Source organism: Odocoileus virginianus, chromosome 7 (genome assembly GCF_023699985.2).
Source record: "Odocoileus virginianus isolate 20LAN1187 ecotype Illinois chromosome 7, Ovbor_1.2, whole genome shotgun sequence".
NCBI classification, from domain to species: Eukaryota; Metazoa; Chordata; class Mammalia; order Artiodactyla; family Cervidae; genus Odocoileus; species Odocoileus virginianus.
In genome coordinates, this window is record NC_069680.1 from 16982269 (window position 1) to 16997044 (window position 14776).

General features: G+C 48.6%; 1 protein-coding gene across 16 annotated transcripts in view; it reads left to right on the forward strand.

Annotated features, from left to right (window-relative positions):
* The window catches only part of VWA2 (von Willebrand factor A domain containing 2), a 49767-nt gene that overhangs the window by 24465 nt on the left and 10526 nt on the right, over positions 1-14776 (forward strand). For all 16 annotated transcript variants that reach the window (XM_020882422.2, XM_020882431.2, XM_070470230.1 and 13 more), the window contains 4 exons: positions 5676-5870; positions 10051-10184; positions 10785-10917; positions 13832-13887. In XM_020882422.2, the coding sequence (XP_020738081.2) occupies positions 5676-5870; positions 10051-10184; positions 10785-10917; positions 13832-13887 (518 nt within the window). The remainder of the gene's footprint in view (positions 1-5675; positions 5871-10050; positions 10185-10784; positions 10918-13831; positions 13888-14776) is intronic.

Genomic DNA, 14776 nt, shown 5'->3' on the forward strand with positions numbered 1-14776 from the left:
CTTGTTTCCTGAGGTAAGATTATATTGCTATAAACTTCTTTCTCAGAACTGCTTTTGCTGTGTCCCATAGGTTTCCTTTGTCTCTGGGTATTTTTTTATTTCCTCTTTTATTTCTTTAAGGATCCATTTTTTGTTTGATAGCATATTGTTTAGCCTCCATGTGTTTATGTTTTTGTACAGTTTTTTTTTTCCTTGTAGTTGATTTCTAATCCCATAGCATTGTGGATGGAAAAAATGCTTGATATGATTTAAGAAAATTTACCAAGGCTTACTTTGTGGCCCAGCATGTGATCAATCCTGGAGAATATTCCATATGCAGTTGAAAATAATGTGTATTCTGCTGCTTTTGGATGTAATGCTCTATAAGTATCAATTAAGTCCATTTGGCCTAATGTGTCATTTAAGGCCTGTGTTTCCTTATTGATTTTCTGTCTGGATGATGTGCCCATTGATGAAAATGGGGTATTAAAATCCCCCTTATTTTTGTCACTGTCAATTTCTCCTTTTATGGGTGTTAGTATTATATATTGAGGTGTTCCTATGTTGGGTACATATATATTTACAATTCTTGTATCTTCTTCTTGGGTCTATCCCTTGATTATTATGTAGTGTCCTTCTATGTCTCTTACAGTGGTCTTTATTTTAAAGTCCATTTTGTCTGATATGAGTATTGCTACTGTAGCTTTCTTTTGATGACCATTTGCCTGAAATACTTTTTTCCATCCCTGAGTTTCAGTCTGTATGTATCCCTAGATCTGAAGTGGGTCTCTTATAGAGAGCATACATATAGGCCTTGGTTTTGATCCCTTCAGCCTGTTTGTGTCTAATGTTTGGAGCATTTAATCTATTTTATATTTAAAGCAATTACCCCCGCCTCTGCTGGAAACCCTCCAATACCATCAGGTAGGTCTGGCCCAGGCTCTTAGGAGGTCACAGATTTTGTCCCTGGGATCTGGTATGTAACCTTGTGTGCACCCTCCAAGAGTGGAGTTTCTGTTTCCCCAGTTCTGTGGCAGTCTGCTATTAAATGCTGCTGGCCTTCAAAGCCAGGTACTCTTGAGTCTCCTCCTCCTGATGCCAAACCTGCAGGCTGGGGAGTCTGACATGCAGCTCAGAACTTTCACTCCAGTGGGAGAGCCTCTATAGTATAATTATTTTTCAGTTTGTGGGTCGCTCACCCAGTGGGTATGGGATTTGATTTTATCATGATTGCACTTTTCCTACCATCTTGCTGTGGCTTCTTCTTTGTCTTTGGATGTAGAATATCTTTTTTAGTAGGTTTCAGAGTTTGTTGTTGTTGTTGATGATGGACTTGGACTCAAATGACTCAGCCCTGCTCTTATGTGAAAAGTTATGCCAGTTGCAGTGACTGGTACCAAAAGGCACTTTATAGAGTTCACTCTGTACCTCTCCCAGCCCCTTATTTTATGGAGGAGGATACTGAGGTTGAAAAGGAGCAGGCGACTTGGCCAGGACCACAGGATTACACTGCCCATCCCATAGGCCCCCTGGAACTGTCCTTTCTCACCTCGGCCTGCCCTCTCCTTAGCCTCTGCCTCCTAACACTTAGTTGAGCCTCTTGTTAACTGTGTTCATACCTAAGGGCTGTCATTCATGACCCATGACATGCAGAGACACATTGAGAATGTGCCAGATGAAGACTCTGGCGTGGAGAAAGATGCCTCGTCACATGTCTGAACAAGGTCAGCTCTTTGGGGATGTGCACAGTTAGCACTTGTGTATCCCAGGACGACTGTAAGACAACAGCCAGGACCGGAGGCAGTAACTGGGTTTTTGGCGAAGGTTGCAGGGTCACTGAGGACATTGAATGTTGAGACACTCTTATTAATCAGAACAGAGGAATGTTGGCTGACTGGGAGTGATGACCTCCCCAGGGCACTTTACCCTTTTTCTTCAGTGGAGTTTGAAATTCTGGACTGATGAACACAGCTCTGTCCCAAACCCAGAACACTTGCCTTTCCAGACCAAGGCAGTCCCCTAAGAGTGTGTCTTGAAGTGGCTAAGAAACCACTGTGACAATCACCTTATTGCTATTTTGTGATAACTTTGGGAAATATTACAAGCAAACCTTCCAACGTTGTACCTCGTGATAACCTAAAATCAGAAAAAACACAGCCAGAAATTGGCCCCCGAATGCTTAGAATTCTGGCCAGGGGGACTGTGCAAGTCTGTTCCATCATCTGATTAATTTCATAATTACACAACTCTGAGTTTTCTGTGATTGAATTTTTTTTTACCCCGTCTGTAGCTTTATTAGCATTGTAGTATGTTTAAATAGCTTTACAGAAATAGCACTAACCACATTACTTTCGCACAAAGCCTTTTATAGCAGCTGTGGCTTATTTCAAGCTACATTAACATTTAAACATAGGTTTTAAAATAGTTAAAATTATAAAACTTTTTTTTTTTACTTAATATTTTTGGTGTGTATTTTTTCATAAAATTGCATTACTTCCCATGTTGAGCCCTTTTAATGGTTATATAATAAACCAGTGAATTTGGCTATTATAATGTAGTAAATCAGTCGCTAAAACAGGGCTACCCAACCCCTGGGCCATGAACGATTACTGGTCCATAGCCTGTTAGGAGCTGGACCACACAGCAGGAGGTGAGCGACAGTCACGCTTCATCTGTAGTAACAGCCACTCCCCATCACTCACATTACCACCTCAGCTCCACCTCCTGTCAGATCAGCAGCGGCGTGAGATTCTCACAGGAGAGTGAGCCCTACTGTGAACTGCGCATGTGAGGCATCTAGGTTGCATTCTCCTTATGAGAATCATCGCAGAACTATCCCCCCATGAGCGTCAGTTCATGGAAAAATTGTCTTCCACAAAACGGGTCCCTGGTGCCAAAAAGGTTGGGAACCACTGCCTAAAAGAACACATTTGGCTTGATTCCAGGATTTTTATCCACTGCTGAAACCAACAACAACAAAAACTCCTATGATCAACATCCCTGTGCCTACAGTGAGTGTTCTTATGAATTATTTTTCAAAGTCTGTTCCACGCACTACCTGCATCAGAATCACAGCAGGTGGGGGAAGGCAGGCAGATTTAAAATACAGGTTCTCAGGCCTGGTTGCACATCCACCAGTTTGGACTCTGGGAGGATGGAATCTGAGAATCCACATTATTAAGTTGCCTGAGGGACTTTCATGCTCACTAGAATTTGGGATGAACTCAAAAGATAAACTTCTTGGAATAGACTGCTGGGTGGTCATTATAATGACCGTTGGTGGAGTGCTTACTAGGTACAGGAGGCACTGGAAACAGCATTTAACTCTCAAATAGTACTGTTACTTTCCCTATGTTAGCAAGTTTAACAGGAATCTCAGGCTAAGTAACTTTGCTGAGTTTAGCTGGTCAGTATACCATAGGACTTCGTATCTGTGTCCCTGTTCTTGTTCAGCCTGTGGGTTGCTGTCATAAATAGCAGTCTATCTGTGAACCTTCACTTTCTACCTAGTTTCGTCCCATTGGAGAGAAATTAGAGAAACGTTAGATTCTGGACTCGGACCTCTAGTTCTGGAGCCAGATGCTGAGCTGAGAACAGACTCTGTGAGGAACGCTACAAGAAATAAGGAAAGTGGAGGCAGCAGGGTTTCTTCTCTCTGGGAGGTCAGAAGCCATTAGGAGTCTCACCTGAGCTTGGTCGGCTGGAGTCAGCAGATCAGGTGCAGAGGTGGAGAGGGTGGTTGGCATGGGCATTTGTGTGCTGAGCGATGCGGAGGGTGGACACCCCAGAGGCCAGTGGAGTACTGAGCCGGGCCCTCCTGTCCTAGAAATTTAATTTCTCTCTGGCCACAGGCTGGTGACTCTGAAGAGGGGGCCCAGACCCACTCTGAAAATCTGGTTAAGAGGAAAGACAAAGTGTGACACTGGGGGTGCAGAAGGCAGGCCTGTATGAGAAATGAGAATGGATTTCTGGAGAACGAGTGCTTTTTTCCTGATCCCAAAGCGTTGAACCCATAGGAAAAGAAGTGATGATCGGAGGGGTGACAGAGGAAGGGCATATTTTCAGGAGAGAAAGCTGAGGCTGGCTGAGAAAGTAAGGCTGCAGGGTCACAGCCAGAGGCTCGTGGGAATCACCACCAGGGGAAGCCACAGGGAGCTCGACTTTCAGTGAGGAGTGTTTTGTGACCGTTTGGACAGTAGTACAGAGCCAGGGTCAGCAAACCTTTTCATCAGAGACCATACAGTAAATATTTTAATGCTGTGCTGGCCATGTGGTCTGTGTAGATAGTACATAAATGAATGGGCATCCGTTTTCTGTGCCCATTTGCCCTGAGGCTTTAAATTGCCGACCGCCTCAAAGGAATGACCATTGGCTTTGGAATCAGCCTGACTGTGTTTAAACTGCAGTTCTGACCTCCACTAGCTGGGTCGAGGCAGGTTGTATAACGCGATGGTAAGAACTTGGACTCTGGAAGTTCTGGGTTCAAGTCCTGCCTCCACCACCCATGAACTGTGTCACTTTAGCTAAGGCCCTTCTCAGAACTCTCCTGTCTCAGAGCTATGGTGAGAATTAACATGAGCCAAGCACCTTTATACACATGTTTAGTGGTGCTTGGCACATGGTAGGTGGACAGTAAATATTAGCAGTTAGTATTACTGGTCTCTGAGCAGGGGATTCCTCATCTATTACTATCCACTGAAAGGCTTTGCCCAAAATCTATTGTAGTAAGTCATTATTTTCTGCTTAGGTGACACCCAGAGCTGGCAGTCCACTCTCTGCAGATGTAGGCATGAGTCTCCTATGGTGAGATTTAGTAGGGATTCTGTGCTGGGATTCCAAGCTCAGCCAACAGTCTCCATAACTGCACTGTGAGGAATGCAGAATCTTAGCCTTCTGATGAGATGGGATATATCACCTGCCCTGCTTTGAAAGTAGTCAAATGGTTCAGCCTTCCAACGCCCAACCCTGAAGCTGGAAGTGAGACACAGGCTTGATCTTGAAAATGATCCTTGCATCAAAGCTCAGAAATCCTTACCGAGCTCAGTTACCTGCTTTCCCAAGGACTTGTTGAGCTGTAACAAGAAGGGAATGGTTCAGGGATGAGGAGATAGGAGGTGGGTGTTAGAGAAATGATGAGAATCGCGCCCTGGAGCCACCATAGAGAAAGAACGCAAATGAATACATGAATAACATTATTATATAATACAACACATGTGCAGGCTGAGTGCTAAGTCCAGGGGAAAAATTCATTGTTCTTCATCACTGTGGTTTACATTTTTCTCTCTCTGCTTTTTCTCCTAATATACGCATTTAACACTGTGTATGTGCTTAGTGGTGTCTGACTCTTTGCGACCCCATGGAGTATAGCCCACCAGGCTCCTCTGTCTGTGGAATTCTCCAGGCAAGAATACTGGAGGGGGTTGCCATCTCCTTCTCCAGGGGGATCTTCCCAACCCACGGATCAAACCCGTATCTCTTGCATCTCCTGCATTGGCAGGCGGATTCTTTACCACTGACACCACCTGAGAAGCTCCATCACTGTGGTTTAGATGGTGAGAGAGTAAAGATCATGTGGGAATTGTCCCTTTGAGCCTCTGCTGGGAGAAGGTGGCTGTTGTCTCAGGTTCTCATTCCAACTTCACCCCTGGATCGCTGACTCTTTCTCCTTTTTTTTTTTTCCTTCTGGGTGAGCTCAGAGGAGGGCGCACAGAGACAAGCCTTGCTCTGAAATACCTTCTGCGCAAAGGATTCCCAGGGGGCAGAAATGCCTCTGTGCCCCAGGTCCTCATCATCGTCACCGACGGGAGGTCCCAAGGGCATGTGGCCCTGCCCGCCAAGCAGCTCAAGCAGAGAGGCGTCACTGTGTTCACCGTGGGCATCCGCTTCCCGAGGTAAGAGGTTTTCGTTGTGCTGGGTCAGCCCTCTGGGAGCTGGTGAAACCATCCTGGATCTTCAGGGACCCGTCTTTTCCTCACTTTGGAGTATTGTTGCTGGCACACAGGGAACTCCAACTCTTTGGAAGTGTGAGAGTTTGTGTTGTCTTTAGTCTGAACACTTGGTTTCAAGTGTCAGAAACTTGACTCCAACGTATCTGGGCAGAAATGGAAATTCAGGGACTCATATAACTGCATTAGTGGGTCAGGGGTCTCTCGGGGTCAGCAGGAGTTAAGGATTTCGCTGCCTTTTAGAGTTTTTCTGTCCCCCATCCAATTGTCTCTGCTGTTCTCTCAGCCTGGCTTTCTCAGGAAGCTGGGACTGTGGGTGCAGGCAGTGCCCCAGGTCCCATCTTCCCAGCTCCATCCTAGAGACAAAAGACTCATTTCCCCAGTTTCAAGTTGAATAATCCACGCAAGTGTTCTGATGAGTCTGAGGCTGGTCTGTGTCTGGCTCCCCTCTTCTCCAACCATGTTTTTCCAGGTGCTGAAATCTGCCTTCCTGGTGGGAGGAGGGGGATATGTTCTCAGCCCTAAAAATGGAGGTGACCTCTATGAATATCTAGTTGTTGTGGGTATCAAGTGAAATGACTCTGGTCCTGGCACTGTGCCTGTACACAGACATCTCTGTTAATTTTAGTACTGTCATTCCAGAACCAACTTCCTACCCCCAGGACACCACAGTCCATGGATGTTCACGTCCTTTATTTAGCCCTCCCATATCCATAGATCACAAACATAGCACAGGAGCCACAGTTAGTTGAATTTGTAAGCGTGGAACCTAGGGATCTGGAAAGCCCACTGTACTTTTCTATTCTCTCAATAAATATAAATTTTCTTCCTCGTGCCAGACACTATTCTAGGTTCTCAGGATACAGAGACAATAGTATTATACAAAGTCCTTGCCTTCGTGGAACTTCATTCTAGGAAAGGAACTAGATAACAAGTAAGTGAATAAATAAGTAACAATTTCAGGTGGAAATAAAATTCAGAGAAGAAAAATAAAGTAGGTAAGAGGTTACAGAATGATGGGAGTAGGGAAGACAGCTATTTTTTTTGGCGGGGAGAGCACGCCATGCAGCTATTGGGATTTTAGTTTCCCCACCAGGGATTGAACCAGCAGTGAGAGTGCTGAGACCTAACCATTGGACTGTCAGGGAATTCCCAAGATGGTAGAGCTATTTTCTATAGGAGGAGTCTGGCAAGGCTCCCTCAAGGAGCTGATTTTTGAGCAGAAACTTAAGTGAGGAACAAGCCTTCCAAGTAACAATAAAGAGCAAGTGAGGCAGGCAGATGGCACGTGCAAAGGCCCTGAGGCAGCAGCTAGCTGAGTGTCTTTTAGAAACAGCAAGACAGCCGGAGGGCAGCTGGAGATCAACCAGCAAGGGGTGAACTACAAGAAATCAGGTAGAAGAGGTGGGCAGGAGTCGGGGCTACAGACTTTGTGGGTTATTGTAGAGACTGAAGTATGTAATAAAGTGTGGGAAGTCCGTGGAGGGTTTTGAGCAGGAGAATTACATGAACTGGCTTACATTTTTAGATCACACTGACTGCCAGGAAGATAATAGACTGACGAACCAAGGGAGAGGCAATGATGGGGCAGTGGGGAATCTAGGAGCTGGTGGAGCAGCTTACATGCAGTTTAATGGTGGTTTGTCATAGGGCAGCAGTTGTGATCCCCAGAGGAATGACTGGATCTAGGATGTGTTTGGAAGGCAGAGCACGGGAGTGACTGGTGTGTTGGGTGTGGGTGTATGAGAGAAGAATAGAAGGTTTTGGCTTGAGCCCCAGCGTGAATGGTGATGCTACTTACTGACATGAGAAAGACTGGGAAAGGAAATTGAATTCTGTTTCAGACAGGGCAGGTCTGAGATTCATATTGGTCATCTCGGTAGAGAGGCTGAGTGGAGAGTTGGATGGAAGAGTCTGGCACATAGGAGAAAGGACAGGCATTGAGATGGAGACTGAAGATAGTGTTTAAAGCCTAAATAAGATCGCCGGGAGCTGAGTGTCGAGTGAGAGGACCTCCAAGGACCAGCGGGTGCAGGTCAGAAAGAGGAAGATAGGAGACTGAGGCTGCAGGTACCGTGGGGCTATCCTGATTGGGCTGTGTCCTGGTGCAGTGATGACAGCCACCACCACCACCACTGTTGTTGTCATTGTAACTTGGTAGTAAACACAGGCTGCCTTATGGCTGGCTCTTTTTGTGTTCTCAGATATAAGGAACATAAACCCCTTGAGAGAGGAGAAGGGGTGTTACTTTATGGCTCCCCGCCCACCCTCTGCCGAGTAGAGTGTCTTACACATAATAGTTGCCCAAGATCTGTCACTGAGGATGGAACTCCCCACAAGGTGGAAATACTGGCCCATTCTGGGGCTTTCTTCTCCAGCTGCTAGCTGAAGGAGTGCTTCTCAAACTATATGTGGTGAAGGTCCAGTTTTGGCTTTTTTTTCCTAATTGATCATGCCATGATGCTTTAAAAAAAATTATAATAAAAATGAATTACCAGAAAAATGAAATAAAAACAAAGATAAAATAGAAGCTCAAATTCTTATTAATTGACCCAACAGACTAAAAATGGCTCTTTCAAGTTGCGATATGATTAGCTTATAAATGCCTGGTATCTATGCTTATGAGATTCTGAATCAGGGTGAGAAGTTTGGGGACCTGCACTGGCCCATAGACCATACTTTGAGCATGCCTGGTGTAAAGAAATTAAGAAGCCAGTTACTTAGGAGAGGGGCTATCACTCAGGTTTGAAAGCCCGAGTTTTGCAGACACAGGCAGCCTCTGAGGAAGCCTGCTGGGCTCCCAGGCCCACTTAACCTCTTCCCCCACTCCTAGTAGAAGGCCGGTGCACTGTTGACCGGGGGTTCTCCAGGTGTGTTCCTTGGATCAGCAGCATCTAGAGCTTGTTAGAAACCCACGCACTCGGGCCACACCTCATGAATCCAAAACTCTGGGGCGAGGAGCCTCGGTCTCTGCTTTTTCTGGTCCTCGGTGATTCTGATACCACCAAAGTCTGAAAACCTCTGTAGAGAGATTAAAGACTGATGCTGCTCAAACTCTTCCATCCCCACCCGCCTTTAGTGTATTTAAAACCCATTCTCTGAGGATTCTCAACTCTGGCTGGGTATCTGGATTACCCACGGAGCTTTTAGGAAGGTCTCTTTGGGGGCTGGGAGAGCTAAGGGTGGGGCCTGGCAGAACTGCCCACTCAAAGCTACTGTGAGTCTAGAATTAAGAAGCCCCTCCTTTGTGCCAGGCGCTGTCTTAGGTACTGGATGAAACGGCTGTTTTCCGTGCCTTCAGAGGAAAATCAGAGTTTTACATGAGGCGGTTTAGAGATCCATGAAGGTTTTGCAGTATTGCCAAGCCTTGGTCTATTTTGATGAATTTTTTTGATGGGCAAGATTCTAAATGTGTTACTGACTGCCTTGTCTTCTTAAAAATAGGTTTTTTCCCAACATCCTTTAACCCTTCCTCATGCACTAAGGTCATCATCCCACCCATCATTTCTGTTCCGGGCACTAACAGTGCCCTCTGGTTGTTGAACTATGCCAGTTCCCACCTCTACATGGCCTCACATTGCTGGCCTCTGAGTTCTTATCGCCATGGTTTATAATCGTCAGGATTTTTTTTTTTTCTATTACTAGTTGTTCCTGTGTGTGCTTCTCTTGGCATCACCTAGAACCACGAACCACTTTCCTTCATTTCCTTTCTGGTTAAATTTTTCTCGGCATCACCTAGAACCACGAACCACTTTCCTTCATTTCCTTTCTGGTTAAATTTTTCTCATCAGCTATAAGTTATAAAACCAGATGACTAGATCTGTTTGGACCGAGTCTCAAACAAGAGCTGACAGTTCGAGTGGGAGGCTCTCCTCTGAGGAAGTTGGTGGGTTGCCGGAGCACGCACACATTACTACCCACAGCTCAGCATCCTCAGTCTTTCTGTGGTTCACATCTAGACCTTCCCTGCATCCTAGATGGATGAGGTTGCAGCTAGGTGGCTCCTGCCTCGGTGGGTGGTGGTGCTGTGCATACAGAGCCCAGGGTCTAGGAGATGGGTGGGCAGGAGGTGGCTGAGCGCGGGGCGATGAGCCATTGTGACTTCTCTGCTGGGGCCGGGACTCAGGTGGGAGGAGCTGCACTCGCTGGCCAGCGAGCCAAGGGAGCGACACGTGCTGATGGCCGAGCAGGTGGAGGACGCCGCCAACGGCCTCTTCAGCACCCTCAGCGGCTCCGCCATCTGCACCACCACCTCTCCAGGTGAGTAAGGGCCTCCCAGCCGGGAAGGAGTGGCCTTGCCCATATGGAAGTGGGATGCCAGGGCGGGGAGGGTTCCCCAAGGCCAGAGGTCAGGACACAGGAGGCTCCCCAGGGAAGCGGCAGAAGAGGGACAGGGCCTAGCAGCTTTGGCCCTGGGACACTCGGCTTTGTTCAGCCTCCCCGTGTCAGGCCCTGTGGGGGTTTTGACTAGGAATCCTGAGACTGTCTTTGAGGGATTGAGAGGCTCAGGGCATGGGACCCAGATGTGGGGGGGTCCCCTGTGCCTATCCACTGCTTGGGAGGAGGAAGGAGCCAGTTCCCCACGCTGTCAGCACAGGGAGGCTTCATCTGGGGGTGAGATCCCTGAATGCGTAGTCAGCTTTGTCAGGGTCCATCCGGGAGCTGGAGTGACGTACGTAGAATGAGAGGTACACGTGAGCACAGGATGGAAGAGTGTGAGGGGCGGGGCCTGTGCAGAAGAGATGCTCGGAGACTGGCTGGCCCTCTGCTGCTTGCTCTGTGAGGGCAGGGGTGGGGGGAACCGCGGGGAATGAGGCTTAACTCTGTCTTCCCTGTCTTGGGCATGCATGGTGGACACAGACTGCAAGGTCCAGCCTCACCCCTGTGAGCGCAAGACGCTGGAGACGGTCAGGGAGCTTGCTGGCCTCGCCCCATGCTGGAGAGGATCTCGGAGCACTGATGCTGTGCTGGCTGCCCTCTGTCCCTTCTCCAGGTTTGTCCTCATGGTCTGGAGTCCGAGCCCAAGGGCTCGGCCTGGGCAGGGTTGGCCAGGGCCTCACGGGCTGCGGGGAGAATGGCTTTCTGAGGCCTTGGCCGTGGAGCCTGTGATGGGGATCGGAGGAGACCAGGGAGGGAGCCAAGGACAGAGTTTCAGGGACACAGGCAGGGGCGCATGTACTCAGCGTCAGAGTCTTGTAGACCCACCAGCCAGGCACCCAGGGTGAGTGAGCAGGCCATTCTGGAAGGCTGGCGGGTCAGCCAAAAACTGGTTGGATAGGGCAGTGGTTTGGATGTGGGTTAGTGGTCTGGTAACTTGGTTCCTCTGAGCACCAGTTTCCACCTTTATGGGGGCTGAGCAAAATAAGAGGCTTAAATAAGATCCTAGCATGAACTCCAGTTGTAGATGTATGGGGGAAGCTGGATTCTTCAGCACAGGAGCTCAGGTATTCGAGCACCCACTGCCCAGCTGTCAGCCGCTGCCCTGCAGACTCCCCAGGCCGTCCCTCAGCACTTTGGATCACCTCCAGTATGGCCCCTGGTTAGCAATTCATGATCCGGCCCACCCCTCCTTTCTAAAGAGCCAGGATAGCATTCGAACCAGCTGCATCTTGCCCCTTGGCCTGGCCTCTGCGATGAGATCAGAACATGTACACAGCAATGAGATGGAACAGCCGAGAAGCTGCAAGGGCCATGCTAGGCCGATGCCGAGTCTAAACGCCGCCCTGGCAGGGAAGAGCCGTTCCCCCGACATGGATCAGAGGAAGTGAGGCCTGGGGCCCTGTCATAGGCCATTAGAGGCTCTCTTCTGAACCTGAGCTTTCAAGTGAGTGGAGGTAGCTCTTTGTTCTCTGGTGAACATGTTTAAGTGCCCCTCTGAGCCGGACGGTGTGTGACAAGGAGGCGGACACAGTCACTGCCCTCAGTGCTCTTGGTCCAGAGAAAGCCTCCCAAGTGCTGGAATGGGGCTTGATTCCTTCTCGCACATCATGGAGAAGGGGCCGCTTGAACAGTCTTTATATATATACACATATGTATAAAATTATAAAGTCTTTATATATATATATATAGTTTTATTTATTTATGGCTGCACTGGGTCTTTGTTGCTGTGTGTGAGCTTTCTCTCAGAGGATTTGTCTGGAGCATGCAGGAGTTAATACATCAAGGCTTCTAGAATAATGCATATAGTAGGTTTTTCATCAATCCTTTCATTCAAGAAATCTTCACGGAGGCTCTCCTGAGCTCTCAGCACTGCCCCAGGTCCTGGGGAATCTGCATGAGCAGCTCAGAAATAAATCAGCCCCCATGAGCAAGAGGCAGCGGTGAACAAAGTGAAGAGCTAGAGGAAATCTTAGGTGATGCCAAGTGCCTACTGGGGAAAGAATGTGGGGTGGGGGAGACAGAGTGGGGTAACTAGGTGGTTGGGGTAGGGTAGCACTTTTAATTACAGTAGGCAGGGAAGGCAGAGAATGTGGCATCTGAGTCCAGAGCGGAGGGAGGTGGCAGGTGGTGGGGTGGGGCGGCAAGCTGGGTACAGGTCCAGGCAAAGGCCTGTAGACAGTGTCTGCCCAGTAGCATGGGCTCCCAGCGCTGGGCTGGGTAGGGAGGGCAGGGCCCATGGAACTTTCTGGGCTTGGATGTGTGGTTTTATGAGGTTGTCACTGGGAGTAGACACAGAAGGGAAGAAGAGTTCTCTTTACTGAGCTGGTGGCTTGGCAGAGTTTTGACTTCAGCAACCCCTTGAGTTCAGAATTGACTTGGCTTTTATCCCAAGTGGATGTTTTGCCTTGGGTAAGCTCCTGCCCTAGCGGTGAGCCCTCTTAGCCACCCCTCAGCTGGGCAACACTGGGGTGGGATTTCACTGGGAGAAGCCTTCTTGGGAAAGTTTTAGAGAACTTTATTGCCAAGGCCCTGAGAGAATCTCCTGAGATGAGGCCACTGTGGACCTGCTGCCAGGCTAGGGGAGGGCTTCCTACCCGAGGGACAAGGACCCCATCTTTCCTTGGCTGGCGTGTGACCCCGCAGACTCAGGAGAGCTGGGGCGGGGGAGGCCCAGAGGGCAACATGCATGGGCTTTGGAGTCCAAGACGGAGTCCAGATCCCAGCTCTGCTGTGTTTTGATAACCGTGTGACTTTGGGCCCCTTAATTCAGCCTTCTGAGTCCTCTTCTCCATCTGAAAGAGGTTACTGTCTCTTCAAGTAGCCGAGGACTTGATGTAACGATGGGGACGGATGGAGCATGGAAGCCAGTGCAGGAATGGTGCCCTTGTGTTGTCTGAAGGTTGGCAACCAAACAGGCCTCCGGGGCCATTGAGACCAGCCAGTGGTTTGCACATCCTCCTGAACTACAATAGAGGATTGTATGGACCCTTGTCCTGCAGACCAGAAAAAGCACATTGGGGTTGGGGGCAGGGCTGTGGCACTGGCGGAGCCATGAACAGCCCCGTTCCCTCTCCACTGAGGCTCCAAGGAACACAGTTGAAAACTACCCAATTGATGACTACACAGAAGCGGGGACTGAGGACCAGAGAAGGAAAGAAACTTGCCTGGGGTCACACAGCCAGAGTCCAGTTGCCTAATCCCAGTATTTCCTGCCCCCCAACTCACTGGGCTGGCCCCAGAAAGTAATTTATAATAGCTGTTCACGTAGCTCAGAGCATTGAACACAGACATCTCTAACTTCTGACAGGATAGCCAGCTTACATTATCTTCTTTTTTTTTTAATTGTCTTTGATTAGTTTAAAACATTTCCTACTCCATGTGCAGACATAAGTTGGGGTGGAATCGGGGGAAAAAAAGAGGTTTCTTGAGTCACTTCTGCATTGGCATCTTATGTCAGCTCTTTAGTATTTTAAATAACCTTTCCTGTTAAACCTCTGATCTGTACCGTTTGATGTCTTGCGTCGTAGCTGGAAGAGAGTGTTCTTCACCCACCCCACCACCTGCTACAGGACCAGCTGCCCAGGTACAGTCTGCCTCTTTGATTCTCCTGTTCTTTCTGGCCCCGGGACGAGGCTGGCTCCCCGAGGGGCATTTGTACTCCTGGGGCACTGAGCAGGATTGGACCCAGCTCCAGGGCAGAGGCACGGGCATTTCATAGGCAGAGCAACATGCTCGTGTGATGCTCAAGGCTTCCCTTATTCAGTGGTATCTTTTCACTGAGAATGGAGTGACGCTTTGGAATTGCTTCCTTAACCGGGACTCTGCACTGACAAGAGGCAGAGCGGGGCATGCACTGACCCCTAGCTTTGCAAACAGAAAACCTCATATCTAGCACCAAACCCAGAGCAAGATACCTGAGCCTTACTTTCTTTTCTAAAATGAGGGCAATGTTTGCCCCATGTCTGGACTCCCCATCTCCCTGCTCTGGGTGGCAGAGGGTACCATACATGGACTCCTAGGGAAGATTCAGTAGATGATGTCCACCCAAGTGCTTCATCAGCTACAAAGTCCCCAGCAAACAGGAGGACTTATCAACTCCATTAAGATCATTCAGCCTAGCTCCCCAGTGGGCCCTCCCTACTCATCACTCTGGGGTCTAGAGCATCTCACGGATGCAGGAGCATGGCAGTTGGTTGTCTTGGCTTCAGTGCTTGTGTGGATTTGCTGCTTCTAATAAGGTCAGGTGCCCGGCCCCTGAAGAGCCAGAGGCTTGTGTGCAGGCAGGAGGGTACTTCTTACCTGGGGTTAGGTGACCCGCTGAGCATCTTGTTTTAAAATTTCAAGGTGGCTGGCCTCTGACAGCTGGCAGGAACTGAAAGTCTGGTTGTTTCCACTCAGAAATAAAAGGTCAGGGACTTATGGTTTTGAAACCAGAATAACTTGAGTCCCAGCTCTGCCACTTTGCAAGTAGC